Source organism: Trypanosoma rangeli (genome assembly GCF_003719475.1).
Source record: "Trypanosoma rangeli strain AM80 chromosome Unknown Tra_15.4_contig_00024, whole genome shotgun sequence".
Taxonomy (NCBI): Eukaryota; Euglenozoa; class Kinetoplastea; order Trypanosomatida; family Trypanosomatidae; genus Trypanosoma; species Trypanosoma rangeli.
The window spans coordinates 23,678-51,284 of NW_021705768.1; the positions used below are offsets into that span (position 1 = coordinate 23,678).

General features: G+C 52.0%; 10 protein-coding genes across 10 annotated transcripts, besides 18 other annotated features; all 10 read right to left on the minus strand.

Annotated features, from left to right (window-relative positions):
- Nucleotides 1-49: a microsatellite.
- Nucleotides 50-86: a microsatellite.
- Nucleotides 87-334: 248 nt separating this feature from the next.
- Nucleotides 335-357: a microsatellite.
- A 771-nt stretch (nucleotides 358-1,128) lies between these two features.
- Nucleotides 1,129-1,224: a sequence feature (A-rich).
- A 1,654-nt stretch (nucleotides 1,225-2,878) lies between these two features.
- TraAM80_01214 (putative amino acid transporter, putative,amino acid permease) lies at nucleotides 2,879-4,315 on the minus strand (the record flags this gene model as incomplete). The annotated part of the gene is made up of 1 exon (XM_029378267.1): nucleotides 2,879-4,315. The coding sequence occupies one exon, from the start codon at nucleotides 4,313-4,315 to the stop codon at nucleotides 2,879-2,881; it is 1,437 nt and encodes a 478-aa protein (XP_029241876.1).
- A 105-nt stretch (nucleotides 4,316-4,420) lies between these two features.
- Nucleotides 4,421-4,457: a microsatellite.
- A 30-nt stretch (nucleotides 4,458-4,487) lies between these two features.
- Nucleotides 4,488-4,518: a microsatellite.
- Nucleotides 4,519-4,536: a microsatellite.
- Nucleotides 4,537-4,697: 161 nt separating this feature from the next.
- Nucleotides 4,698-4,718: a microsatellite.
- A 103-nt stretch (nucleotides 4,719-4,821) lies between these two features.
- Nucleotides 4,822-4,850: a microsatellite.
- Nucleotides 4,851-5,101: 251 nt separating this feature from the next.
- On the minus strand, nucleotides 5,102-5,488 carry TraAM80_01215 (As/Sb Reductase; the record flags this gene model as incomplete). Its single annotated transcript, XM_029378268.1, has 1 exon — nucleotides 5,102-5,488. The coding sequence occupies one exon, from the start codon at nucleotides 5,486-5,488 to the stop codon at nucleotides 5,102-5,104; it is 387 nt and encodes a 128-aa protein (XP_029241877.1).
- A 151-nt stretch (nucleotides 5,489-5,639) lies between these two features.
- Nucleotides 5,640-5,663: a microsatellite.
- Nucleotides 5,664-5,857: 194 nt separating this feature from the next.
- Nucleotides 5,858-5,890: a microsatellite.
- Nucleotides 5,891-6,090: 200 nt separating this feature from the next.
- TraAM80_01216 (uncharacterized protein) lies at nucleotides 6,091-9,201 on the minus strand (the record flags this gene model as incomplete). Its single annotated transcript, XM_029378269.1, has 1 exon — nucleotides 6,091-9,201. One exon carries the CDS (start codon nucleotides 9,199-9,201, stop codon nucleotides 6,091-6,093), a length of 3,111 nt encoding a protein of 1,036 aa, XP_029241878.1.
- Nucleotides 9,202-9,612: 411 nt separating this feature from the next.
- Nucleotides 9,613-11,565, minus strand: TraAM80_01217 (uncharacterized protein; the record flags this gene model as incomplete). The annotated part of the gene is made up of 1 exon (XM_029378270.1): nucleotides 9,613-11,565. One exon carries the CDS (start codon nucleotides 11,563-11,565, stop codon nucleotides 9,613-9,615), a length of 1,953 nt encoding a protein of 650 aa, XP_029241879.1.
- Nucleotides 11,566-11,701: 136 nt separating this feature from the next.
- Nucleotides 11,702-11,750: a sequence feature (A-rich).
- Nucleotides 11,751-12,284: 534 nt separating this feature from the next.
- Nucleotides 12,285-13,823, minus strand: TraAM80_01218 (uncharacterized protein; the record flags this gene model as incomplete). Its single annotated transcript, XM_029378271.1, has 1 exon — nucleotides 12,285-13,823. The coding sequence occupies one exon, from the start codon at nucleotides 13,821-13,823 to the stop codon at nucleotides 12,285-12,287; it is 1,539 nt and encodes a 512-aa protein (XP_029241880.1).
- Nucleotides 13,824-14,787: 964 nt separating this feature from the next.
- Nucleotides 14,788-14,825: a microsatellite.
- Nucleotides 14,826-14,954: 129 nt separating this feature from the next.
- On the minus strand, nucleotides 14,955-17,957 carry TraAM80_01219 (uncharacterized protein; the record flags this gene model as incomplete). The annotated part of the gene is made up of 1 exon (XM_029378272.1): nucleotides 14,955-17,957. The coding sequence occupies one exon, from the start codon at nucleotides 17,955-17,957 to the stop codon at nucleotides 14,955-14,957; it is 3,003 nt and encodes a 1,000-aa protein (XP_029241881.1).
- Nucleotides 17,958-18,374: 417 nt separating this feature from the next.
- Nucleotides 18,375-18,845, minus strand: TraAM80_01220 (exonuclease; the record flags this gene model as incomplete). Its single annotated transcript, XM_029378273.1, has 1 exon — nucleotides 18,375-18,845. One exon carries the CDS (start codon nucleotides 18,843-18,845, stop codon nucleotides 18,375-18,377), a length of 471 nt encoding a protein of 156 aa, XP_029241882.1.
- A 511-nt stretch (nucleotides 18,846-19,356) lies between these two features.
- Nucleotides 19,357-19,415: a sequence feature (A-rich).
- A 123-nt stretch (nucleotides 19,416-19,538) lies between these two features.
- Nucleotides 19,539-19,565: a microsatellite.
- Nucleotides 19,566-20,189: 624 nt separating this feature from the next.
- On the minus strand, nucleotides 20,190-23,702 carry TraAM80_01221 (uncharacterized protein; the record flags this gene model as incomplete). The annotated part of the gene is made up of 1 exon (XM_029378274.1): nucleotides 20,190-23,702. One exon carries the CDS (start codon nucleotides 23,700-23,702, stop codon nucleotides 20,190-20,192), a length of 3,513 nt encoding a protein of 1,170 aa, XP_029241883.1.
- A 376-nt stretch (nucleotides 23,703-24,078) lies between these two features.
- Nucleotides 24,079-24,154: a microsatellite.
- A 133-nt stretch (nucleotides 24,155-24,287) lies between these two features.
- On the minus strand, nucleotides 24,288-25,586 carry TraAM80_01222 (putative RNA-binding protein; the record flags this gene model as incomplete). Its single annotated transcript, XM_029378275.1, has 1 exon — nucleotides 24,288-25,586. One exon carries the CDS (start codon nucleotides 25,584-25,586, stop codon nucleotides 24,288-24,290), a length of 1,299 nt encoding a protein of 432 aa, XP_029241884.1.
- Nucleotides 25,587-25,798: 212 nt separating this feature from the next.
- Nucleotides 25,799-25,819: a microsatellite.
- Nucleotides 25,820-25,985: 166 nt separating this feature from the next.
- On the minus strand, nucleotides 25,986-27,194 carry TraAM80_01223 (proteasome regulatory non-ATP-ase subunit 7; the record flags this gene model as incomplete). Its single annotated transcript, XM_029378276.1, has 1 exon — nucleotides 25,986-27,194. The coding sequence occupies one exon, from the start codon at nucleotides 27,192-27,194 to the stop codon at nucleotides 25,986-25,988; it is 1,209 nt and encodes a 402-aa protein (XP_029241885.1).
- A 363-nt stretch (nucleotides 27,195-27,557) lies between these two features.
- Nucleotides 27,558-27,603: a microsatellite.
- Nucleotides 27,604-27,607: the final 4 nt, after the last annotated feature.

Below are 27,607 nucleotides of genomic sequence, written 5' to 3' on the forward strand. Positions count from 1 at the left end.
TTATTTTTAGTTTTTTGTTTTTATTAAACTTTTCTTTTTCTTTTTCTTTTATATATATATATAAATATATATATATATATATATATGGCTCTATAGCATTCCGCAGAAAAATATATAAACACATTTGAGGCCATCACAGCACGAGAAAGCGAGAGAAAAGGGGGCATTACACATGAACTGAAAAGGACAGTAAGAACCTGACGCATCATCTATCAGTTTCCACGTCCTTCACTCTCAGAAGCTCGCGTACAGCAGAAAAAAAAACTCAAAGTTGTTCTCAGGCATATGGGGCACTCCATGCAGCACGACCAAAGACGCTTATACATGGGAGCACAATAATAATAATAATAATAAAATGTATGTCAATCAATGAGTTTTACGTTTATACAACTATACTCGCTTGCTGGTCACACACGCAAAAACAACAGCATAAACTATAAAGAAGCAGAAAATATGCATACATGAGTAGCCAAACCCATATGCACCTTGTCTAAGGTTCGGTTGGGAAGTGAGAACAACAACACGCATAATTGTCAGCCACTCTTTTGTTTCCTCTAACAGTGCATGAAGAATACACAAATATACATATACATACGTATATGTATGTTACTTCCCAGACGCGCCGCTCCACGCATCCGGCGTACATGTGCACGTGCATAGGTGCGTTGTGATAGCCAGTGTTTGGTATTCAACTCCTCTCAAATTGCATGCGCGGCCCACACCTCGCGGTATCACCCCTCTTGTCTTAGCACAGCAATAGGAGTAGCCAAAGCAAACGCGGGAGCAACCCCCTAAAATGATGTGACAGCCAAATAAACACCCCACCTCTTTTGCAGTCAAGTCAAAAAGAAAAGGAAAAACTTTCCATGTTTCTTTCTGTTTGTATTTTTTATTGTTTTCCGTTTCTTTCCGTTTTCGGCTAATTCACTCGAATATTCATTGCTCGGTGCATTTTATTTTAAACTCGCAGCCTCTACCGTGGCGATCTGCACCGTGTGGAGAGGGCGCCGCACACAGCCACCCTGTACGTGTCCCGCCGGAGCCCCGTTGACTCCTCCCCTGGTGCACTGGCGGCGGCGGGGAGAAGATGGAGTTGAAGGAAAGCAACAAAGGCAAGTAACAACAACGAAAAAAAAAAAAAACGTAAACGAGGAAAGGGAAAAAAAAGTAAAAGTGACAACATTCAAAAACATGAAAAAGTAAAATAGGTAAAAAAAAAAAAAACGTCTTGAGCGTACCCTAGTCCATCCCCCGCACCTGAAATCCCCTGACGACGCCCTTCGTTGCGCACAGGAAGGGTTTCCCACGCCCTTCCATGTAATATAAATACGCCTTAAGTTGCACGCATTACATTCACAACCCAGGGCGTCGCCTTCAAGTAAACGCGTTCATCCCATTTAACCCGCTGCACACAGCTGCCCCCGTCCCTGTTCCTCGTGCACGCCAGCGTGTAGCGCCATACGCACACACACAGCAAGAGCTGTGCTGTAGGCCGTGCATCCACACAGAATGCGGCGAGAAAAAAAGGTCGGATGAGTCAATGCGTTGAATTTTCGCATTCACCTAAAGCAGCTCGTGTGAGGGGTGTACACCAAACCATTTCCAATAGGAATTTTCATCCCTCAGACGCCGTCTGCACAGGGCGTGTCGTGTGTGACCCCGTCACACAAATGACACTGCGGCGCGTCCCCATCATACCGCAACAAGTTGGTTTCCCTCCCTCCCCTCCTTCCCTACGGTAGCCCATTTCACCCGTGGGCGTACACGCGCCCATGCCCACACAAACCTGGCGCACAAATTTACCTGCATCATAGGCTGGATAGGCAGCGGGGCAGAACGAGGAGGAGAAAAAATAGGACCATCTGCGGGCGTGCACACAAACACACATGCAGACAAGTTCAAAGGGACCTACCTTTGCACAACGGGCTCCTTTCACCCACCATTTGTCACCGTATGACCTGGTGTGTGCGGTTACCACACGTCCCTCTCCCTCCCCGCAATATTACATTCTTCTTTTACTTCAAATTCTCGCTCGCTTGTACACTCCGCCCCACAAACCACTGCACCGTTTGCTCAATTTTTATTCTACGTAACCCTTTTCCTTCTTGGGTTTTTTTTTAAAAAAATGGTTAATGGTGGGCGTTCACTCCATTCCTTCGTACCCCCAAGTCTCTCCCTGCCTCCTCACCCTCTCATTCTCATGTGCACACTGCACCCACAACACCACCATTCCCTACACTTACACACAGAGAGAGAGAGAGTGGTTTATTACGGTGAACGCAACATAGGCGAGAAGAACGGGAAAAAAGGAAGCAGACGAGGGGAAGAAACAAACAAAAAAACGAGTGAAGATATAAGCGTAAGCCCATAAATGTGCACGCACACATACACATACACTTCTCCGTGTCGCAGAGAACGCGAAACCAGCAGAGCAACATGCCTTCGCCCTCACGGTCGTGCTCCCGCCACGCCCCACAGATAAAAAATATACATATATCTTCGGAATAAAAACTAAATGTGAGGGAAGGGTGGGGTAAAGCAGACACAAATATGCAGCCAACAACAACTGCGCCCATGCGCAAAACAAAAACAAAACAAAAATGATTCCTCATATACAGTGGGTGCACGCATGGACGTGTGCGGCGACAGAGTTCCTAGTTCACAACAGCAGCAACCAGGCAGAGAAAACACAAACACAACAACTTGATTACCAACGCAAAGACGTGAAAACAAGAGGAAAGCATCCATTAAAGACGCAGAAGCACAGCGACATCAATTACACGCCTGATCCTTTTTGCTCTGGCCCTTTCAGAAATAGCACCTTTAGTTTTCTTTTCCTTTCGTCCACAGTTACGCTCCCGTTCTCGCTGTCTCACACTCACGTGGTGGCGGTACTATAGACAGACGCAATGGTACCGAACACAATACCAATAACCCCAGAAAACAACAGCGCATGCGTGGCAACGTAGTCAAACAACCCAACTGACCGCAGTGTCCAGTTCCCTGAGTACAGGTAGAAGAGTGCGGGGAAGATGAAGGAGAGGAATCCCCCGCAGATGGCACCCACAAGGCCAAACACGGTGTTGATGTTGGGAATGAACAGTCCACAAAGAAGAACAGCCGTCGAGAGTATAATGACGGCGATGAAGTGTTTCCAGTAGGGGAGGGTTTCCACCTCCCAGCTGATGCAGTGATAAACCGCATTACGGCACGCCATCGTCTGCAAAGCGTAGGCCGCACACAATTTCACAAGGATCCCAACGTAGCCTACCATCACCATCGGCTCACGCACAGGGTTGTACATGAGCAGGATGGAGCTCTGAACCGCGCTTCCGAACTCCATGTATCCAAAGAAGACGGTTAATACATAGAGTACAAAACAAAGTATCATCGCAATAGCCGCGCACAAAGTAAATCTCTTCGCAGAACGCTGCTTCATTTCCCAATAGACCTCGTAGCAATTAATCTGGCAAAGAAAAGAAAACATAAATACTCCAAGACCCTCGATAGCTGCATTGCCAGTGTTGAAAAGCTTAATTGTCACTCCATCCACTTTGTGAATGTTTTCCAAACCATCCTCGCAGGAGTGAATAACAAGCATAATCACAAAGTACAGCACGAAGGCCACAGCTAATGTTGAAACGTAGCGTAGGGAATTCACCTGCTTTGGCAACACTAGTGGAAGCATGATAACAAACCAAACTAGACTTGTAATAACACGGCGCCCTGAAGTGGTCCTGAGGTAATCTGGTGCACCGGAGGAGTGCTTGAGAATAGGCTCCAAAATGTCGCCCACACTTATGATGTACGCAACGGTGGCACCAAATGAATTGATCCATCGAATTAAAGCAACAAAGTAGTCAAAGCGATCCCCTATTAATTGTTTAGCCATGGTTTCAAAGGTGCGAATTCCTGTCTTCTCCATTGTCTTGCCAAGAATATGCAGAGAGTAAATGGCAAAGGAGGCGATTACTATCAGGTATATAAAAGCCATGATAAGTCCGCTGCCATTAGCGGCCGCCGGAAGGCCGAGAATACCCGCCCCAACACACACAGAAGCCAAGTTGAAAACAGTCGAAACAATTCCACCGTATGGCACAACACGACCTGCAACCTTCTTTACACGGCTCAGGAAGCTTGGCGGCTCCCCCCGCTCCTCTCGCGGCCCCGAATAGAGGATTTCGTCAGGTTCATCGGAAGCAGTTGGAGTGTTTGCCACCTTCTTCGCCGCCTGTTGGAACTCAGCCTCCAGCGACAAGTAGCCGTTCGGATGTGGATCAAGGGGCTCCCGGTCGCTTACTGGCTTTGTTTGCATAGTGCGGCAGCAAAGTGACTCCTAGATTCTGCTTTGTTTTTTGGTGTATTCCTGTTTTACTCCGCCTGTCCCCTATTACTTCAATGTGCCTATTGCCCCCGCCCAGCTTCTTCTTCTTTCTCTCTGCTTGCTTGCTTGCTTGTCGTGGATTTTTCTCGCAGATCCTTTATTAAATAATAATAATAATAGTAATAATAATAATATATATATATATATATATACTGCTTCTTTCCTTCTCTTTGCCGCTTTGCTTGGGGTTCGTGTCTACGCCCCCCCTTTCTACTCCCGATGCTTTTGCGTCCTTCGCCTTAAAGACCTCCCCTCCGCAATCTGTATTGCCTTATCTAGATCTCTCTCTTTATTTCTTCTTTCACTCACTCACTATATATATATATATATATATCTTGTTTGCCTTTATGGTTCCTCTCAATTGCACTTTGCCAACACCGTTTTACAAATAATTAACAAATATGAGTTTCGGCTGCTAATACTTGTCAGTGCTAGCTTGTGTGTGTGTGTGTGTGTGTGTGTGTGTTTGCTTGTTGGCTTTACTTCCCTCACTCGCTGCCACGTCGTGATTGTTTCGTTTGCCTTTTGGTCAGCTGGCTGGGAAAATCTGCAGAAGAAAGTAAAGCAAAAGGAGGCGGTGAGACACTGACAGGACACAAGAGCACATCTTTTGTACCGCACGCACTGCTGCTCAAATATGTATTTTCTTCTTTTTTTTTTGTTTCTTGTTACTTACTGCTGTGTTGGCTGCGAAAGTACATGCCGCCGGAAATGCGTTCACTGGACGATTAGCTCCGGTCTGCTCACGCCGTATACGGCGTAAAAGTAGTTCCACCCGCCACGCAGGACATACACGGAGAGCGTGCATATCGCCTTCTCACGCAAGGCAGCGGCAAATCGGTTGGCCGCCCTTGGGCCTCGAACCTGCGAAAAAGAGCAGTGAAAGACAATCACAGTCCGACCCTCTTCCTCCAGGGAGGCCGCAAGTTCATGGATGCGTCGCTCCAACTGCGAGCTCGATGGAAAATGAACGGAGCCCACAATAAAGCCTTCGGCACGGTCGTCATCGCGGCAGTCAATGACGGCAACGCTAGCGCACCGCTCCCCGTCATCGAGGAGGGCCACGAGCTCGGATGGGTCCATGTACGTGTAGTTGGCAGGCATCTTCCATATGGCAGTAAAGAGGGTGCGCAAAAAGTTTTTTACGTGGTGCAGACGTATGCAGCTCGCAAAGAGGACGCTGTAACGCTATCTGCAGTTCCCCAACCCCTCGCCGCAAGACCATTAACAAGAACGAAGCACCGGAGGACGGGCACCCCCCCCCACCCCCACCCCCCCCACGCAGAGTCAGAACAGACGAGCAAGAATGACACAAGCCCAAAAACGCCCTCAAATCAGGAGGCACACAAAAGTCCCATCACCAACACGCACATACGCAACTGCAGAAAGACAAAAAAAAAAATAATACAAAAGCACTGAGGGGGCACAACTTTGCTCCCGTTCTCACATGCCCCTCCCCCCTCCCCTCTCCGCTTCTTTTTATTTTTCCTTCTCGTTGTTGTTTTTTGGATGGTTTTCACAGGCAAACAAAAAAAAACACAAGGGGACTATACAATATACGTGTACATATATACCGCTGCGCTGTAAGAAGGGCATTCTTCCCACGGGGGGAAAGAGTGAAGGGCAAAAAAGAAACGCCAAGAAGGTAAAAGAGCAATGCGTAAATTTACAGGCAAAACAAAACGGCAAGCCGCCTCTCGCAGCGGTCACAGAAGATTCATCAGGGGCAACGTGAACGCGCCTCGAGTGGGTGGGAGAAGATGTTGGGCGTCCTCGTCCCCTAACCGACACTGAATTTTCCGCTCCACTGCAACACGCAACCCTGAAAGGTTCACCACGAATGCAGCCGCCACGTCGTACAACATGTCATACGTGCCAAGAAGAATGCGGGATATGGGTTGCTCCTCCAAAACACGAAAGCCCATGTACAGCATCGCGGCAATCTGGGGGTACAACATCAGTAGCATTGGACGAACGTGCTGCGCGTAGTGCGGCACAATGTACGGCTGCGGGACGCAAGCCTCTAAGCGCTGCATGCGGTGTTCACACTCCAGCCGTCGCAGGTGCTGAGTCGCCACATCCACGTATCGCTGTTGATACGACTCGCGTAGTTTGAACCCATCCGGGTCCGTCGTGTACGGCACCACCTCGCTGTTCAGCAGCTTAGAATCCTCGGGCCCGTCGTTGGTTACCCACGCTCCTTTTAAGCGCCCTGTCGCATTCCGCCCTGTAAATGACAATGCCTCCTTCATTGCTGGATCCGCGTCGGACAGGGAGAAATGACCTCCTTGCTGCTGAGCCATCCTGGTAGACAACGAAGGTGTCTTCCTCTCCAGTTCCACCTGCCGCGGTGTGCGTTGCAACTCATCCAGCTCCCACTTTTGCTGCGCCACGCGGTGGTACATGTCCCGCATATCCTGTTCCGCAAAGGGAAACTCAATGCACTCATTCCCGTTCCGCACAAATTCCTCAATGGTCATGCGACTACCCCGCATACTTTCATTGTGAAGACTTGTGTGCAGAAAGAGCAAAACACCTGCCATCACGTTGGCGTCCTTGGCTGTGATAGAGCGCACATTTTGTGCCTCGTAGGCTTCGCCAAAGCGCCGCTGAATCACCGCCCACACCTGAGCCTCAAAAGAAGGCCGATCCCACGACATAAATTCACACGTCGTGTCCCGCAACGCAATGTCTATGGGTACACCCTTGTATGGAAACAAGTGCATGTACTCCTGCAGAATGCGGTCGCAGTCAGGGTCCTTTAGGACTCGCTCAAAAATCGCACACAACGCAGACCGCTCAATCCCTGGATACGTCTTGAGAAAGCGAGCAAATTCAGTCCACTTGTTTGACTCGCCCGTGTGTGAAATGTAACCCTTAAGCTCTAGTAGACGCATCCCTTCGCGCCAATGCCCCTTATTAATCTGCTGCATCGCCTCTTGTGCAATACGCTTGTTATGAAGCAGGTAATGGATGTGCTTCCAGTGGTAGCCTACCTGCTGTTCCTCGCCCCACATCTGCGGTTGCTCCCTTGCGTCGGTGCTTGAGGAGGAGGAGGAGGAAAAAGTTCCTACATCCAATGACAACTTGGACACACCAGTTCTCCGCTCATTTCCGCCCGCCTCCCAAGCTTTGCTTAGGTAAACCTCGTGCCACCGCGTGATGCCTTCACTGCCATTAGTGGATTTGCGGAGCGCCTGCCCCACTGATTCACGCATCTGCCGCTGCACATAGTCGCGGGGATCCTCCGAGACCCACCGCAGCATGGACTGCACCAGGTTGTGCGTGGCATTAGCACACTCGCTGCGCAGCAACTGCTGCTGGTCCAACGAAAGCCAATCTGGCTCAACAAAGTCTGTGTATGTCATCTCCACAATAAAGTCGACTAGAAGCTCGAGCATGCCGCCGTACTTTGCCGCCGCATCAAAGTTTGGATCGCAGTCGTAGTTAATAAAGAAGGAAACACAGAGGTGTGGGATACTCACAAGCTCGTGAACCATACTCAGCACCGCACGCTTCTGCGAGAAATTTGAGAATTTGGATAACGCCAGTGGAAACAGCATCACAGCCAGCAAAGCATGGAGCTCCCTGGCGAGGTGGTAGTGGCACTTCTGCAGTAGTAGTCTGAGAATGCGCACACCCGTGGAGAATAAGGAGGAAGGAACGATGGTCGACAGATTTCTAGCAATGCAACGAAGGATGTCGTACTTCGCTGCAGCCATCACCAACGTCAACCATGCGGCGCAAGGATGTTCGGCATCACAGTTTGCCGGTGGAATCTCTAGAAGCACCGCCTCAAACGTCTCCAGCGCAAGCTGACGAACGCGAACCTCGGGATTCTTCTCGCTCGTCGATCCCGACCCACGGCATGTCCGTGAGGCTAACTTGCAGATATGTCGAATGAGCCACAAGAAATCTTTCAAGGCTATTGGGAGTGTGCCGTCTGCCTGCACCACTGACAAGACGCCTGTCCGGATACTATCATCCAAACTGCTAGAGAACCGCTCTGATTGCCGCAATGAGCCACGGAACGATGAAGTATCCTCGGTTGCATACGACCGCAGTAGGCCAAGCGCCAGGCTGCCGTCTAGAGGGTTCCCTTCATCTTCAAGGGGGGTCGTGGGGTAACCCTCAATCTGAATGGGAGTGAATCTGGCATCTGGCTCCACATCGTGCATGTAATCGTACAGGACAGTGGAAGAGGCAAAGGTCCCGGACTGACGCTCCGAAGGCGGTGTTTCCACAAATGCGCGCGTCACTCGGAGTACACACAGAAGCAGTAAGTCATGAGCAGTACCTCGTGTTCCCTCGTTCGAGCTCTGCAGCGTTAACTGAAAGCATATCCGCATACAACGTGTAATGCAGCCTCCAGTGAAGAAAGTAAATTTGTCGTCACTCACGAGCTCATGGAGGAGCTCGAGGGCCTTAAGCTGCAAAGCCGCGTCGGTGGTGTAGGCAAGGAAGTCCCCCACAGCGAAGAACAAGGCCTCCCCACAGCGCATCGACTGTTTATTTTGCGTAGACTGATAGAGGATGATTGGGGTGTCGTAGAAAATGAGGTCATGGTGAAGCAGTTGCTGCAGCACAGATAAAGCGGCCTCCACCACACGAGTCTTTTTCACGTAAAACGCGCTCAGAAGAACAGAGATGACAGGAGCAGTAACGAACCGGACTCGTCCTTCCTTCGTCAGGCTCTCCACCGACGCCAAGGCACGCTTAGCGGTCTCTCTGAACTCTGTGTCCATCAACACCCCACTGCCATTGGTGTGCCCCATCCTTCTAAGAAACGCGTCTAGCGCCTCCAGAACGGGACTCATTCTTAGTGTGACAGTTGGGGTAATGCGGCACCCGCCTCACCTTCTCCTCCTGTTATGTGTTTGTTTTTTTTCCGTAGTATTCTACCGCCTCGTTTCACCACACATACGCACACACATCGCACCCAAAACAAAGGCAAGGGATAGAAAAGAGGGGCAAGGGCGGCACCAATGCGAAGAAGACAACAATCCTTTAAAATAGACGGATTCAGATGAGAAAAAGAAAAAAAAACGGACAAAGCGTTTTGCTGTACTTCAAACGAATGCACTCAATGCCGTGTCATGTATACATGTCACCATGGCACTGTACCCATCTCCCGTGCAGGTAATAGTAAAGAGGGTGAGAGGCAGTGCACCGCAGCATCATACCCGTGGCCGATAAGAAATGATAATGACAAGAACACTATTACCCGTCTAGTGCCGAGAGAGAGGACCGTACTTTGTGAGCAGCTCCATAGTCTTTGCCCACACCTCCTCCTCAAAAGAGTTGTCCTGTTGGAGGCCCGAGTCATTCCTGCCTAGTGCGGATGGCGTCATTGGTGGATGTGCAGAGGGCGTTGGCGGTAATGATGGCGGCAACGGCGCCGCTTTGGAGTGACTCCTCGACTGCGTGGGTGTCGCGAGGCGCCCGTTAAGCTGCGATGACGCACCCTTCCAGGACGATCCCAGTGAGAGCACGTTTGACATGTAATTAGACGCGTCCAAAATGATGGACTCCGCCGCCTGCACCTGGACACCTTTTGTGACGCGTTCTTTAGTGCGTCGCTCTTCCACGCGACGCGACGCGTCCAACTGCTGCTGGAGCTCTCCGATGTGTGCGTCGCGCCGCCTGACAAGTTCCTCCGCACGCCGCATGACAGCCTCTTCAAACTCGGTGTTGCGGCGCTGGAGACTTGATTTGAGGCGCAGACACGTCGTGGCGTGGTCGGAGCGCTCCTCCTCCAGCTGCCGGCGAAGTGAGTCCGACTCCGCTCGGCTCTCAACAAGCAAGGTGGTATACTCTTCCAATGCTCGCTCATGAATCATGCCCTTCAACTCGTCCCCCTCCGCCCCCGCCACATGAAACGCATGAATTTCGTCACGCAATGTACGAATCTCCGTATCATGCTGCTGTGCCATTCGCAGCCGCCTACTCTCGCTCGCACGCAGATCCTCGCGCAGCTCACGACACACCGTCTCGCGCTCTTTGTGCAAGTAACGCAGTTCCGCTGTACAGTACCCAATGTACTCCGTGACCACCAATGCAAGGTGGCGTGCCAGCACTTCGAAGCCGCGCTGCATCGACTGGCGCACTACCGTCGGGACATCATCGCCAGCCTCCACCCGCAGCAGATCCCCCAGCACCGCATCAGCCGCCTCACCTACCAACACTGCACACTTCTCATTCATCACGGTCATAATACCAGCAGCGGCGGCATCAACCTCTGTTGATGTGGGCGAGTTGGAATTGGTTGCCCGTGTCTCACCAGTGCTGTGGTCGTTGTCGTTGTATCCACCGCTTCTAGTTGCCCGCGTGGGCCCAGACAACGTTGCAAGCGCTGCTGGCAGCATAGACAAATCAACACCCTCTAATGCGATCGCCTTACGAAGATTTTTAAGAGCTAGTTTGGCGTCTTCCGCCTCCTGCTTGTATTTAAGAATGATCAGCTCACTCTGATTGCGATGTGCCTGCACAATAACGTCCACCTGAGCAAGGATCTCATTCACGTACTGTTCTCGCTCCTCTTGGCTTAGGAATTCCCCAAAGACAGCGTGTAAATCATTTGTCGCATGTTGGTGGATCTTGCCCTTCTCGACACCTATTTCAACCGAGTGCTTGTTGCCAACAACAGCGTCCGCAAGTTGTTGATATGACCCCATCATGGTATGTGTTTGCTGCTGCCGCCGCTGCAGCTCTTCCTGCAGCTCAAGTACTTGTTGGCGAAGCTGACGGTTCTGCGTCTCTATCTGCATGATATACTCCGTCATTTCCCTTGGAAGTCGTGCCAACGGGACAGGCCCCGTCAACTTTCCCGTCTTTCTAATCCCCATACCCCTCTCTGCTGGAGAATCCTCACAGCTAACAGGCATCGCAGAACTATCACCAGAGCCCTGTTGCGTCTGTGCACGCGCACGTTGATACGTCAAGAGTTTATCAATTGGATTGGGCCGCCGCGGAGGCTGATCTTCCTCATCAACCACATTCAAATTTACCAGGGGCGTCGCGCCGCCCGTGCCTTTCCTATCGTGCAGGGATCTGGCCCGCTCGTACTCCACCAGACATTTGGGCTGCCGCAACGATAACGCCGGCGTCGCCCGCGTGGTGATGGGCGACGGTTCCCTCGTGCACGGCCCACATGAAGGCGACAGTGGTGTTGGGAGAGGCATTAAAAGGCACGACCGCAGAGCCCCAAGTGCCACAATTCCTGAAGCCCGCGTCCACCAGCCGCAGCAACGGCACACAGTAGCAGCCCCCTCATGCGGCAAAAGCAGGAAAAAAGGAGAAGAAGAAAAAGACGCGGGGAAAAAGAAACAACAAATAAAAGCAGCACAGCAAAGAAACAAAAAAAAAAGGCGGCTGCAATAGGGAAAGAGAGAGAGGCAGCGGCAAAAGAAGAAAAACTCGCTGAGAAGCACCCCACGCAAAGGAGTTGCGGGAGTGGTGGAAAGAAATACGCTTGTTTTCTTTTTGTTGTTTTTTCATGGATTTGCTCGTGGACGGGGAGGGGGGAAGGCAAAACAAAACAAAAAACATGCGTAAGAGAGAAGGAAAAACATGTCAAGAAACAAAACAAAAAAACTGCAGAGAACGTGTGGGATTCCTTAAACACACACACACACACTGCCGAGTAGACCCGCCCTTGTTTTCTTTTTCTTTTTCCTCTCTCCGTCTCTCTCTCGTGTAAATTTGCGTGTGCGTGCTGCTGTTATTTGTTTCCTCCTCTCCCTCTTCGCTTCTCCCCCTTTCCATCCGCAGCTCAGGAAAGACTATGATGCCCTCGCACAGAGACAGTGATGCACGTCAACTCACCATGAATGGCGCTTCCGCAGTCAGCCTGTCACCATTGCACTTAACCTTACCAGCACCCCACACGCACCCATAGCTTTTACATCAGCGTGCAACACTTTGTTGTCATTTGCTTTTCGTCCCTTAGGAGAGGATTAGGCCCCAGAGGCCTCAGTACACCCACCTCGGCACCAACTGAAGTCCCGCCACTCTCAACGCCTTTCCGATCCAAACGAGATATTACTTGTTTTGATTCCTCTACATGGGGAGTTTCAACTGGAACCAGAACTCCACTATTGTTTCGACTCACTGCAGCGTCTTTCCCAGAAGTGATGGGTAAGATTTTCTCTGTGTTAGTGTTTTTTCTGTTACCACCGCCACCCTCATTGCTGTCATCCCTCGGTTTCACGCTACTGCCTGAAAGGGCAGATGCCAGAGTGCGTTTCTGGAATTCCTTCTCCCAATGCGGTGCAGAAGTTAGTTTGGGTGCAGTCCGAGGGGATGCTGTAGCTTTCGGTGCAAGTGTCTCCGGATGGGAATGACCTGCAACAGGGCCTCTCGAAACAGAGGCTCTCGCGTTATGAGCGCCGGGAAGTGGCACTGTCGTCATTGGTTTGGCGTTTATTTTCTCACTCCTCACAACCTCTCTCGGCGAGGATGAGACACTTATGCTTAACTGGCCTGTCCCACTAGCGTTAAGGAAGAGAAAGTCATCCTTTTCTCCCGATGAATAAACCCTAAATGCACCTGCCTCCCCTATGCTGCCCGTAGCTTTGCCAAAACGGCTCTTGGGCTTCAAAGAGGCCGCCACACGCCCTGGGGGTTGCCGCGGTCGTTTTGTTTTATCCCTCGTGTTCCTTAAGGCTTCAAGTTTCTTCGAAGATTGAATTGGACTACTGACACCCTGCAGTCCCAAGCGCACCTCGCGATCTCCACACATCCGCGCCCCAGCTCGCGACGCTGGACCAAGCGCAGCATGGCCCCGCACCGACGAGACTGAGCTTCCGTACTCACAAGACGTCGGTCGATGAGGGCAAAAGGAATGTAAATCCAGACGTTCGTTCCAAGAATGGCCTGTAGTTAAGACCCCAACATTTCGCCTTGCTACCCCCCTAGTACGGTGTTTTGCTGACGCCTTAGAAACTCCCTTCAAAGAGGGAGAGTCGAAGTCTTTGGTGCTTTGAAAGCATGAACTTGTTGCCAGACTATCTGCAAAGTCCAACTCATCTGTTTGCAGTGACTTCCAGTATTCCTCACTCCAGTATTCCTGGTCACTCGTGTCGTGAGCGCCACGCTGCAGCTCCTCCGCAATCGCCTCGGCTCCCTCGCGCTCCGGTGGGCGGAGAAATCTGGAAGAAGTGGCAGTGCCTGAGCTTTCGTGAGTGGTGGCTCGCCACGGGGCGACCTCGGCGGAGAGGGTGATGGTTGGGAGTACGCTGTTCAATTCCGACGTGTGTTCGACAGGAATAGCACCTGCAGCCACTAGATCTACAAGAGTGGGCGGTTGGTAGACGACATGGGGCCTAGACAGGCAAAACTCGCAGAGGTACGGTATCGCGGCAAAGAAGTCAAACTCGGGTCCCATCCGTGCCGGGTCCGCGGTGGGGTAGTAGGCAGCCTCATTGTGGCGATCCGTCATGTGCGAGCAGTGACACGCGTAAGCCGCTGCCGGACTGAAAAAAAGCTGCTTCTCTGCGCCCAGAGATCCCCCAAAGTCCCCGCAAAGCAATAATATATATTATATACGTCTGTATTCCTTCGTGTTTTTTTTTGTATATGCGTTGATCGTCAGTACGACTTCGGTATGATGTAATTGTTATTCCTCTTATTTGTTCCTTTTGCTACTCTGCTTCCCAGTTCCTTCGCCAGGGTGAGGCAACGTGGGCTGCGTTGTCGCCCCGCCAAAGGTGGGGTTACGTGTACGTGGGTGCGTGCGCGCCGCCACCACCCGTTCCCAACGCCACGCACCAGGACCTCACCTCACTAGCGCCGCAGGCCAATATTTCTCCAGAACCACCACAGGGATGCATGAAAGGGGAAAAGCAAAAAAAAAAATGGGTAGAAACACTAAATAGTACAATGACGCAGCGACGTTGCCGCTGCAGATTAGCGTCTCTGTGCCGCGTGGTGGGAGTAGAGGCATACGCGGGTGACAGGGGCGGAGAAGGGAAAGTTTCCCCAACGCCTCTGTCACGCTGCGCATCAAGCGGTGTAAAATTTTTAAAAAGATGGTGGGGACAAGGAGAGTAGTACCTTGCAGCGTTGACGTCTACCGCGCATGCCGAGTAACGTGCACAGATGCAAATGTAAAGAGATGCGCCAGAGGGAAAGAGGGAGAGGAGGTCGTAAAAATGTGCCTCCTTTATGGATGCAGCGGGGGTAAAGCAAGAGTTCTTCCGCCCGGTTCATTTGAAATTATTTTTGACTTTTTTTTTTGTTTCTTCCGCATCCTCCGCCCCCCACGGTTTTAGTTGAACGTATCTCTCCCTTTTTCCATCCCTCTCTTTTATTTTTGCATGTTTGCATTTGAGCCGTGTCGGTTCTATTAGGTCTCCCTCCGCGTTCTCCCCATACATTTTTCTTCTTTGATTTCTCCTTCTCCTCACACACACGCACCCATATACACCCATACACACACGCAGGAGGGGGGGAGGGGGGGTGCGATGTGTGGAGGTATGCCGCGTTTTCGCGTTCCCCCACGTCTTCCTCAACGTCTCAACGCTCCCTCGCTTCAACGCGTCTCGCTGGTCACACCCCGCCAGCTGCGACGTCACCTATGCGCCTTGTCGTGGTACGTGCACGGTCGCTCCCGCCCGCAGGGCTTTTTGCTGCGCTTGAGAATGACCTCGCAGTATAGCCGCTCGCGCTCCTGCGATGCGGCGACAGTGGCGACACGCGGTGGCAGCGTTGCCGATGACGCACACACCAGGCTTCCACTCTCCGCCCCAACTCGCATCGACATAGACGACTCTGAGGCCAGCCGCTGCTGCTGCTGCTGCTGCTGTGGTGTGACGCCGCTGTCACGACAGGAGATTCCACGTACCCCGTCGTAAACAATGCCCAGCGAGGCCGCTGGGGTAGGTGTAAATGTTATCGCATTCAAATCTCGCTGAAGACTGCCACTAACGGCGTCTAGTGGTCTCTCATCACGTCGCCAAGCTGAAATGTGGGCCGTCGTGCGGACAACGTCCTCCTCAAGCTCCTGCTCCTCGCTCTTCAATGGGCCTCCAGAGACCGCAGAGGAGTGAAGCGGAAGCGACTGTAGCATCTGATGCGAATGTGGATACTGGGCATTGTAGGCTCCAGGAACGGTCAGACGCCCAGGCTCGCCGCTCTCAAGGTTCTGGCGAAGACCGTAGGAATTGTTGCCGTTTGGCATAAGGCTGCGCAAATGCAGCGCAATCACCTGCACCCGCTGAGCATGTATTGAGTGGCACACCGCGACCCTCTCGCACATCTTCAGTGCATCAGCGTAACGGCGCATGAGGATGTAAAAGTCGATCAGCAGCACGTTCGAGAGAGAGGCGTTTGGGCAACGCCGGAAAATAGACTCAACAACACTCTCCTCCGGCGACTGTGGTGCAATAAGTCCACTCAGCAGCTTCACACTCTCAGTCTGCAGCGCAGCCATGCCGAGAGCGTGGGTCGCGGCATTCCTCCAGACAGTGTCACGGGACCGACGGTACAACGCCTCCAGCACCTTGGCGTTACCCCGCCGGTATGCCAAAAAGAGAAGTTTCACCGCCACCGAGGGGTCCATCACCCCCACGCTGGAAAGGGCAAGCACAGGACCTGTCAGCTGGAACACCAACTCGTATGTCCCACTGTACGTAAGTCCGTTAATGAGGCCAGGAACGAGGTCCAACAGAGGCGGGCACCCAGCACCATACGCCGCGCCAACCTCCGTGAGATTCAAGTGGTGATCCGCCGCAAAAGCCAAGTAGGCCCAGACATCCACACTGAGCGGCAGACAAAAGCTGTCAAGAAATTCCCCCCTAACTGAGTCAACATGGGGAGACTCGTAACGCACCGCCGTTGACGTCTTTTCCTCCATGTGTTGCTGCTCCTTTTGTTGCCCTGCATGGGTACAGTACAGCACAAGAAGAGCCACTGCTGGTTCCACCGCTGTCATCTGTTGAACCACGCTCCGCAAAGAACAGAGATCCGAGCACCGCATATGTGCGAGTATCGCATCAATGCACATAGCTGGTGCCGCGTCAGGTGATCCCCACAGGCTCAGTGCCTCCATGTTCCACACGGGCGCCAAATCCATCTCCCGCTCAAACTGAGCGCGCAACTCCGCCTGAAATGCACCAGCAGCGCAACGTGCCTCTTCTAGCCCAAGTGCCTCACGAAGTGGCTCATCAAGTCTATCAGTAAACCCTGTAGCGTACAAAAGTCGATAAACAGACAGGCGAATGTACACAATGTGGAGTCGTTTAATAAGATGCATAGAGACGCTTTGATACGGTTGCATCTCCTTGTTAAGCTCACGTTCTCGATGCAGAGTGGCCACCAAACTGTCCTGTATATCAAGCAGCTGAGAAAGCGCCCTCTTTGTGGTGTGAAGATCCAAGACATTGGCAGCCGTCGACTCAAGCTCCTGCACACTGGACTCGCATTTCTCTCGCAACCCCGCAAGCCTGTCTGGCGCGGCACGAACGACTTGGTGACTCAGCAGGCGAGGCTGGGAGTCCCCAAAAAGAAGGATACTGGAGTTCTGCCTCAGCGACATCACACTCAGAGGAGATCCACCTACTTCACTTTGCACAAGCAACTCATACGCGCACTGCTTAAATGAGAAACTGTGAACGTGGCCACTCCACAACAGCGTGCTATGCACCCACCCTTTGGCCGGGGTTGGTCGTTGGTAGGGCCCGCTAAGGCCATGAACCGCCAAGGCTCTAAAATGAACCGCTGTCGTCGTTTGAAAAAGAATATGAACCCCGCATGTGCGGTTCTCACCTGCCATGAATACCCTCACTGGCGCCACCGCGTCCTCTGGGGGACACAACTGTTCGCTGATAAACTGCACCGGGGCGGCCTCCTCTCCCGAAACAGGCTGCGGAAACCAATAACTGTACAACGTGAAGTCGTCGCAGAGCACCCACAACATCGACCCACACGCAAAAACAGCCTCCGTGGGAACCGCAGTTGAGGAGAGCTGCAGGATGTGAAGAAGAAACCCCTCCACGCGTCCGTCGCCCGGCTTGCGCACCTCAAGCAACGCCACGCTGCCGTCATCCAGAAGCACAAGCACCTCCAAAGGATGACGACCACGGGCTACCCGCACCACACTGGCACTCCCAAAGCTCCATACGGTATACACCGTGCACTTTTCGCCGTCACGCACGCATGCAAATAATTCCGCCGTACCAAGCGCATAAATGGAAACGTCTTGAGAAGCCACACGAAGACAAACCACACTATGCCGTGACACCTCCTCACTGTTCTTCACAGGAGGCAACTCATGCAGCGCTAAGACCTGTGAACCAGAGATGAAGGCAAGCGTTGTCCTCCGGCCCCGGCCTGACCCACAGCTGGTGCAGCAGACTACCACATTTGCCGTATTGCCCGCCGCATCTACCACGTCCCCAACCTCGTCATTGAGTTTTACGTCCGCTAGTACGATACCGCTGGCCGAAAGCAGAAGCACCCTTCTGCCACGAGTATTACAGCGTCGTTTTCGCCCTGTAGAAATGGCCAACACATTGCCACCAGAAAAAGACCCCCAATCAACGGGGGTCGTGGTGATGCGCCGCAGTTCTGTCATTTTAAGGCAATTCTATCAAGCCACTCGCCCACACCCGTCCGCCCTCTCCCTTATGTCTTTTCTGTTAATTATCTTTACCTCTATTTCGCTTATCCTTCTTCACCACGCTCCTACTTGCAAGTCACGAGTGAATGTTGGTGACACGTTCCTTCCTTTCCCCAGCTCACTGCGTGGGCGTGTGTGTGTATGAACTTCCCTTCGGCTGCAGATACCAGTAAAAAGGAACAGCAAAGCGGTGGGTGCTAAGTCAATCGTCTTTATTTTCTTCGTTCTTCCCGGCAAACAAGAGAAAAAAGAAAATGCGTCCCAATGGGCATTCACTCTCATTGGCTTGTCGCTCCAGATACACTAAGGCGAAGAGCAGCAGCAAACTACACGTAAAGAAACAAAAAAAAAGAGTCACAGGAAAGGAGCGGCTCACGCGTGCCGGGAGGGCCATGCGTCGGCCAGTCGCAAAAAAAGACGCCCACACAGTTGCGCGTCGTGCAGCGCATCGTGTCGATCGTCCCTCCTCGATGCGTCAATGCCGCAGAACTGGCAGCCACGAGTCAGGTCGGCCGCCTGGTAAGGGTACAGCGCACGAAACATCGACTGCGTGCAGGTGAGAGGAGAGTCGTTGTCCCACAGCACCCGCCAGCCAACGGCCGAGGCCGCCCTCTGCAGAAAGGAGGCATCGAAATTCGCGTTGTGGGCAATGACGGGCGGCAGCGTGAGTGTACTACCCGCTCTCGATGCCGCCGTGCAACACCTCGTGACGGCCAAATCGTCACGCCGGACGCTATGCTCGTCCACGCCCAGCTCCGCCGAATGCAAACCGCCATCAAGCTGGGCGAGAAACAAGGCAAGGTCCGAAAGAATGTCGCTAAGTGGTGGGGCACCACGCAGCATCTGCTGTGAAAGGCCATGCACTGCCTCCGCCCAAGGATTGCTGGGCTTGGACGGCCGCACGAGGCGAAAGAACGACCGAGTACCTAATATCCACCGATGCAGCGTCGTCCCATCCCAACGCAGCTCCACCACACCGATGGAGACTATATCGTCGTGCTGCACAGAAAACCCCGTGGTCTCCAGGTCAATACACACCGCACTCACAAACGCAGGCGGACGTGGATGAAGAAGCGTGCGACGCAGCAATGCAGGTTCCCCACGCAAGGGTTTCGCGGGCCGTACATACCTAGAGCCGTGACAGACGTGGCTAACCCCCAATACAGGCGGCTGACTCTCAGATGAGTTTGCACTCGGCTCTGCCCGCGCTGGCCCCGCATCAGCGAGGGCGTGACGCCACGCTGGTGGAAGCGGCAGCACCACCTCGTTGCAGGCGGCGGCCGCAGTGCGAGTGCGTTTACGACCACGTAAAAACAGTGAATCAACCGTGTTTCACCTCGGGCATAGTAAACCCAAAGATGGAGAGAGAGAGAGAAGGAAAGAAAGAAAGAAAGAGAGGAAGGGAGATGAAAGGCATAAGCATCCCAAATAACTATTTGCCCACACCCGTGCACATGTGACCATACGCGTAGGCGCACATAAACATAAAACAAAGAGGCAGTGAGACACACACACACACACTTGCAGGTACAAAGTTTGTTGTTGTTGTTTTTTTTTTTCTTGGCCGTCCATATAGCAAAAATACAGAGAAGTAAGCACAGTGTGAAAGGGAACACGCAGCAAGTCATCGCCATACTTGCGACTGCAAATAACAAAGCTAGTGCGTCATACCCCAACAGCACACGTCCCCTCATATCTGCTATACGCCCTTCAAATTCTTAAAAAAAAAAAAATTTTTAATTCTCACTCCACACCCCTTCTATTTCATGTATGGTATTGTTGTTTTTCTCATCTCGCTCTTTGTCTGTTTCCTTTTTTTTTCCCTCCTCTCTTATTTTGTCTCAGTCATCTCTCGTACCCCACCACTTACGCCGCGGAATTCTTGCTACGCATGCTGCCATCTGCCCCACCCCACGGAGGCGGTGCCCTTCACCAGAAGGGCAAGGACCTCTTCAATTCGAATGTAGTGCGTCAACCAACGGACATCACCGCCAGCAGTCGCCCCGTTTGCCCATACACGGCGTCAATTTCTTTGTCTGATTATGTTCTTTCTTCGTTTTTTACTTACTTCATGTTTTGTCCTCCCACCCTCTCCACTTCGTCCGCTTCCGGGAATTCCCTCCTCCCTCCCCCACCCCGCCACGGTCCGCGTGCGCCTTTTCAACCAGCGCAGCCCCCACTGCGTGCCTACAAGATGGTTTCCAGCCGCTTCTTCCAGAACTGTGCCTCGAACAGACGTGCGCTCTGCCCACAGACGCCGATGATCGCCATCCACTGCAGCGTCTTGCAGGCGGAAAAGAGCAGGCACAGCATGTCGAGAGCAACGAATACGAGGATAGCCGAGGTCGGCGTGCCCCCCCGCTTTCTCCCGAACCACAGCAGCAGGAGCAGAGAGACGTGTGAGGGGATAACCGGCATCGCGTAAAAGACAGACCACAGGCACTGCACAACACCGCCCAACACCGTCTGAGTAGAGACATACGCGTCGTAGAGAAAGCACAGCCACAGCACGCTGAGGATGTAAACTAGGACGGGGAAGTAGCGGAAGTGCCCTCGTTCCAGGCCAATGAAGAGGACACCGTCGTCTGCTAGAAGAAGAAGAAAGAGGGAGGTCGCGACGTGCAGCCCAGGCTCGTTGCCGTTGCTCCAAACGTTGTGCGTTGTCAAGGCGGAAACGGCAATGATGGTCGTGTAGTTCACCAGAAGCGCCACTTGCTCAATCACCTCCACGGTGAGTGGCAGCGCCGCAGGCACAAGTGGTTTGCCGCACACCCTAAACTTCAGTACAATGGCCATAAAAAGGCTTGTGACGCCTGCCACAGAAAGTTGTCGTCTGCGTCCGGTGGTATAAATCTCCCACATCAAGAGCGGGCTGCCACCCGTGTACTCCCGCACGTTCGCGCCTCCCATTACAACCAACGAAAAGACCATAAAACAGACGGAGACACCATACACAATCCACCCCTCGTTGGAGGACATATTGCGGTAGTGCGCCACGTCCAGCGTCAGTAAGGAGAAGTACACAAAACCGCAGGTGCCAGCAAAGAGAAACATCGTCGGCGCCGGAAGGACGTACATGGCGAGCCCAACAGAAAGCAAAACGGTGGTGACAAGCCAATATAAGGCACGAAGTATAAAATGCAAGGAAGACATCGGAATAAGTCGTCCCGCAACGAGAAGCATCGTGCCTGCGACGGAGCAGTACCTACTCACATCCTCATTGACAAAGTCGAACTCAACTTCGCCAGAGTGTTCCGTAATTCGTGTGGGCTGTGCAATGAGGAGAATAATGCCTACCGCAAACGCTCCACGTGCCAGGGTTCGTAGGGGATACATGAATGTGTGTAAGTCCGCATGTCGAGCGAAAAATGGGTGTGTGACAAGGCCAAAAAAGAGAAACGAGGTCCCTAAAATGATGTGCACGCTGTTCGAGTCGGCAAGGCGGATCTGCGTGAAAAACTCAAAAACGGCGCGCTGGAAATTTCGTGCCGTACTTGCTGTCATTGTCAAGGCACTAACGACAAATAACGCCGTGAGGTGTCTGGCGTAGTTATTCTTCAGATGTCGCCCGCGTTTGAGCTCAAATACCACAACAGCAAAACCTGCGAAGAGCGTTGACCACCAGGCAAGTCCAATCTCAATTGCGTGGTAATGCCGCTTGTCAGACTCCGCAGACTCCGCGAGGTAATATGAGCCCGTCACCTCCACCACAAATGTCAGAAGCTTTGCGATGTAGGACGCCGCAATAAGGGCCGCCTCGTGGATTCCAAGTGTTTCATTTGTATACAGCCGCGAGGACAACAAAACACCAATGGCACTTGTAAATGGCACCAGCACCGCTGGGTAGACATTCTCCTCCTTCTGCGAGTACAACACATGTTCCACCCACGCCACCTGCAGCGAATGGGCAAAGAGAGCCACGACAAAGGGAACTTTGTTCGTGGAGAAGGACATGGTAAACGCGACGCAGCTCAGCACGTAGCACCACAGCACACTCATCGCCACCAGTGGTGTTGGAACAGTGGTGGACTCCCCAAGTACATGCAGGTCCACAACAATGAAAGAAAACATGCGGTACATCCACCAAAGAAGTAGTAAACTTGAAAATATGGTAAATGACACCATTGGCCCAACGTTGTTGCGATCTAGTAGGAAAAGGTTGATGGACGACACACAGAGCACCATGAACATCATGAAAATTCCAGGCAACCCTGCACTTACTGCTACAAAAATACATGACGCTGCAGCTGATACAACTGAAAGTACTCGTCGATGCAAATATTGGGCAGAAAGTGTGTCCTTCCCCCGCTTGTCAGCATCCAGTAATATCTTTACTTGGTACGCCGCGTACAATCCCAAGTACATAGCAATGGCCAAACAGATACCGTTAAACGGTGGCGGCACTCCACTGAAGAGAAATCTGAACCGGGAATGAAGCAGACGATAGATGGCCCAGTGCAAACCTACTGTCATGCTTAAGATAAGAAATGGGTTACGGTACTTTCTGACCGCCTCGTGTACCCCAAGAGGGTCACACCCAAGTCGATGGCGTAGCGTCTGCCTATCTGGTAGCAAAAACCACAGGCTACGATTCGAATCAAAGCAAATGTAAGCAACTGGCCCGCAAACCATACCAAATGCATTGAGAGTGTTTGGCAGCCATGCATCGATGAAGTTGCTCTGTAAAATAATGTAGAGCAAGGAAGGAAGGCTTACCAAAAGCGACGTAAAAATTATCGCTTCAGCTCGTCCATTTGCCTGAAGTGATTTTACTTCTTCCGTTATTCCCTCTTCAGAAACGATATCCCCATTCTCACTCGCTCCTCGAACCAAACGTCGACGCATGAGAAAGCTACTCTCCAACGGACCGTAGAAGAAGTGATGAAGCACACACATGGCCGTCATAAACCACGCAGGAGCGTGCCGGGACCCAACCAAAGCCGTGATGGTCGAGAACAAGGAGGGCAACGTCAGAATTGGCGTCACCCCAAGTACACAACGCTCCATTAAACATATAAGCTCTGGGAAATAAAGCTGCATCCAATAAAAGTGCAAAAATGCAGTCATGGCTGCCATTAGGAGCAGTCCTAACAAACTTAAAATCATGCATAAAGGCCCCACACTAGAAATGGAAGCATGCAAGTTGGACAAAAACAGTGCCACTGCGAATAAACCTGTCGTACCTATAATTGCTAGCACGCAACCACGTCTGTATCCCGCAAAATCCGCTGCATACGTCACAATACACCCTGTCAAAAGTACCGTTAGCGCGAACGGAGACATTAGTGGAATGGCGCCAAAGAGACCCACCGCCAACAGCAAGATTACGCGCCCGACAAATTTGGGTAGCCCCGTCACAAACTCCAGGGAACCCTCGTTCTCTTCCCCCTCGTCCCCAGTCGCCCCCCCGAGTATAAAATCAGATTCCATTCTTGCCGTCTGCTTCTTTGACTCACGACGTACCTGTTCCTGAATCCAGTGCTCTGCGGTGGTTTGTATGGCCTCGTTTGCGTATTCCTCACGTCGAGCATGCGCCTCTTGAACGAAAATGGGCGTCTCGGAAGGATTTTGCTCAGCAACATACTGAAAACTATTTCCTGCAGAATGCTGCCTACCTTGTGTGGAGTCGTTGCCTCCAGGTGGCAGCGGAAAGGTTGGGAACGTTGGTGGTCCCCCAGCTGTGCCTTCACTAGATTGCATATCGGTGCCAGAAAAATATCTACACAACACACACACGGACGCACCCTCCCACTTAGAGCCACGCTAAGGATCTAAAAAATCCTCAACCACTTCTCTTACCCGCACCTCCTTCCTCACTATCCTTCTGTCTTATTCTTCGTTATGGGTTGCACCTTTTATCCCACCACCGGCAGCAGCGGGGATGGGAAAGAAAAGGCGACTCTGATCACGCTTCACTGAAGACTAGAAGAACAGAAAACAAGAGGAGAGACTAGATGACAGCCGCACAAAAGAAGTAAAAAGCCACAAAAAAAAAAGGTGCACAGCAAACCCGACCAAAGAGAAACCAGAAAAGAAGAGAAACGACCGAAAACGTTCTTCTCACTTTTGTCTCATCTTTGTTTGTTTCGTTTTTCAATATTTTTTTTCTTTCTGTTTGTTTGTTTTTTATTCTCCTCATTTTTTTTTTTTTTCATGCCTCGCTCCAGCACTGCTGTGCCGCTTACTCGATCTCCAGTGGACTTTTGTAAGTACTCCACACGGACTGCGCCTCTGTGTGCACGCAGGGTAAAACTTGCCTCCCATCCCCACCCACCCCACCAATCCTCAGTTTTGGCTCACTTCCCCACACGGGGTTTGACGCTGACGACGAATCTCCCGCATGCGCTGGAGTTTTTGAATGGCATTGATGTCCTCAATCGCAAAGGAAACCATCAGGCGTCGGCCGTCCCCAAAGAGAGTGGGGTTGTTGTTAATCGTGCGTAGGGCGTGCAGGGCTATTGGGTGGTTGACAAACTCAATGAAGGCGTACCCCTTTGAGGTACCCGCAGAGTCCCTCACCAACTTAATGTTTTTGATCGGACCGTACTTCCCCCACTTTTCCTTGTCAATGAACTGCTTGTTCGCCTTCAGGAAGGAGCGCACTTGGGTGACAAACATGGCCCGAAACTCCTTCTCGGACATCGTACGTGGCAGATTGCGCACATTCAGGCGGGTTGTACTGACAAACATATTGCTGTTGCGTAGCTGATTCTTGCGGGCCTCGTAGTCCTGTTGAATCATGGCAAGGTACTGTGGATGCAGGCCACGCGCAGCGGGAGTGTCGGGAAGAATAAGTCCCTCACGCAGCAGGTACAAGTGGCGTGGATCATCGGCAGCCACTTTTGTCCGTTTTTGCTTTTTCTGCAGCGCTGCGGAGGCCTCATGCGAGTCGCTTCTTGACAGCACGCGGTGCACCGTGAAGCGTGTATCCCGGAGTGTCAAAAATGGATCGTGTGACACAAACGCGTCGGTGCGAAGTTTGAATCGCATGCGCTTCGCCTGGCAGTGCGAGAGGTCCGTCGTCTTCTCCTTCCAGTCCGCACGGTCGACGGCGGCAATTTCACGGGCATTCTGCTGTGCGTGCTCAAAGATCTTGTCGGCCAACTCGACGGAGCCGCAGTGGACAAACCCCGTTCCTGCCAGGGTCTTGGTCGCCATGTTGCGCACAAGCAGCACACGGCGCACCTGCCCAAAGCGGGACACAAAAAACTTCAACAGCTCCTCATCGGTGGTGTCTAACGGCAGCCGCTTGAGAAACAGCTGCGTCTCAAGCGGGTCTCGCTGGTTCAGGCGATCCTGCTTCTCCTCATCGACATCACTCTGCACCTCACCCCCCTCGTCGGTGCCCACAGCGGCATCGCCGTCGCCGTCTTCGTTGCGTGATCGCTTCCGTTTATTTTTCCCAAAGGGCCCCTTTTTATTCCCGTCACTGTTGGAGTCAGCGTACGCCTTCGCTATGGCGGCCTTCCAATTTGGCCGTTTCTTCTCCTGTTTGCGCCGCAGCTGCTTTCGAATGCGCTGATGCGCCTTTTTCTTTCGAAGGGCAGAGGGTGTGGGCTTCCGCCGCACTACGCCCGTCCCCATCTCTGCGCACGAACTGAACGAAGCAGGGAAAGGGGGGTCGCCAAGAAGGCATAAAGGAGATAAAAAAAAAAAAAGTAAGCAGAAAAGGAGTGTCCGTACAAATGAAGGGAGACGCGAGAGTGTAAAAACAGCACGGGCACTAACAAAAAAACAGGGCGGAGACGTCCGCATATCCATCTATTGTCACATTGAAATGGTCACCTCTCTCCCCCCAGACACACACACACACACACCGGCAGAGAAAAACACAAAAGAAAAAAGATGCATGCACACAGACATCTTTGCAGTGTCATCGTGAAGTGTTTCCGTCTGTAATGTGAGTTGGTTTATTTCTCCTCCTCGGGGAGCAAATAAGAAAACAAAAAAAAAAGATGGCACCAAGACAAAGAAATGGAGACGTCACATCTCCGCCAGACGGGACAACTTCTGAATGCGATTCAGCAACAGATCGCCATTCTTGACGATGCGATGGTAATCAAAGTTCGTCGTGTCGCCCCGATACGTGGTGATGCTATCAGAGACGCGATCCATCTTGCACGCAATACGCTCATTTGAGATGAGGGTCCCCAGCATGCTATCCAGCACCATTGGAGGAATACCAAAGGCGGCGCTCATTGAATTCAAAGTCACACTGCTATAGGAGTCAAGAAACTGCGTGAAGACCAATACCCGCACCTCGCGAAAGAAGTAATTCACGTGCTGGGAGAGGTACACCAGGCCGCGTAGCTGGTGGCAAACGGTGTCGAGTGCGGGGAACACATCCTTGTACCGACAGTTGTAGATGACTGTAATGAGGTGAAAAACATCCTTGATGTCAGCGCTCCGTACCTCTGGGCTATCTACAATCTGCTGCTTTAACTCGGAGCGGCTCAGCACCGTCAGACTCGCAATAACCGTAATTAGGATAAACTCGTTGAAGTTCATCAGTTCACTGGCGGCAAAGGTGGAAATGGAGTCCAGCAGCAGCTCAGAGCCGCGCTTAAAGTCACGGATAAAAACGTAGTAGATGCCCTCGTACACCTTGAGGCGGTTGCGTCGCTCCCAGTCGCCATCCTTCATCAGCCGGTGCGCATCACGAATACCGTTAGCGGCAATTTCATTGTCGGAAAATGCGATTCCTAACAGAATACGCTGAAAGCATAAATCCAGCTTTGGGCCAGCAGCCAGCGTCTTCCCAGAGCACTCGATGTTAAACTTAAGGCACTCCTGCAAATCGCCAATGCGAGCAAAGTGATCGCATTTGGCGAGAAGACCCTCACGTACCTCCACATCACCAAGGTTTTCCTGCGCATCCTTGATGCGTGCGTCCAACTCCTCCAGTTTCTTTGCATTGGCAGCATCCATTTCCTGCATTAGAGCTTCGTCCAGCGCCCAGGCAAAGGATTCGCAGATAAAGCGAAGGTATGGCGCCATGTTGTGGTCATACGCCTCTCGTAGTATGGCTGCCTTTGCCTCTTCACGTTTGGACTCATCCACGTACTGCGAGGTGTAGGTGTGACGCAGGTGTAGCAACGAAATAAGCGGGCTCATCGGTACAGACTCCTCAAGCTGCAGCTCTTCCTCCTCTTCATCGTCCCTGGTTGCTGCTACCTTCGTTGGAAGAGGCATGGACGTTGTTGTTACGAATGCTCTGCTGTGTTGGTTCCCTTTGTCCAGTTGTTGTTGCTGTCGTTTTATTTGCTGTCGTTCGTTCAGGAGCAAACAGAACCAGTGGCGTTGATGGTTGGCAGAAGCTATTTACGCTGCAAGGTATAAGTACGATCTGTCATGCGTGGTGGAGGAATAAAAAAAAAGAACAAGAGGTGATGGGGTGTTGGGTGAGGGAGACGCATGCATCCCAGCCATCACACAGCGTGGCGAAAGTGACGAGTAGCGGCAGTGGGAGTGGACGCCGGGCCCACGTGTGTGCAGTGCATGAGTCAGACACGATATGGCAGTAAGCGACGGTGAAAGGGTAAGGGGGAGAGACAAAAAAATAATAATAATAACAATAATAATAATGACATAAAAACCATAACACA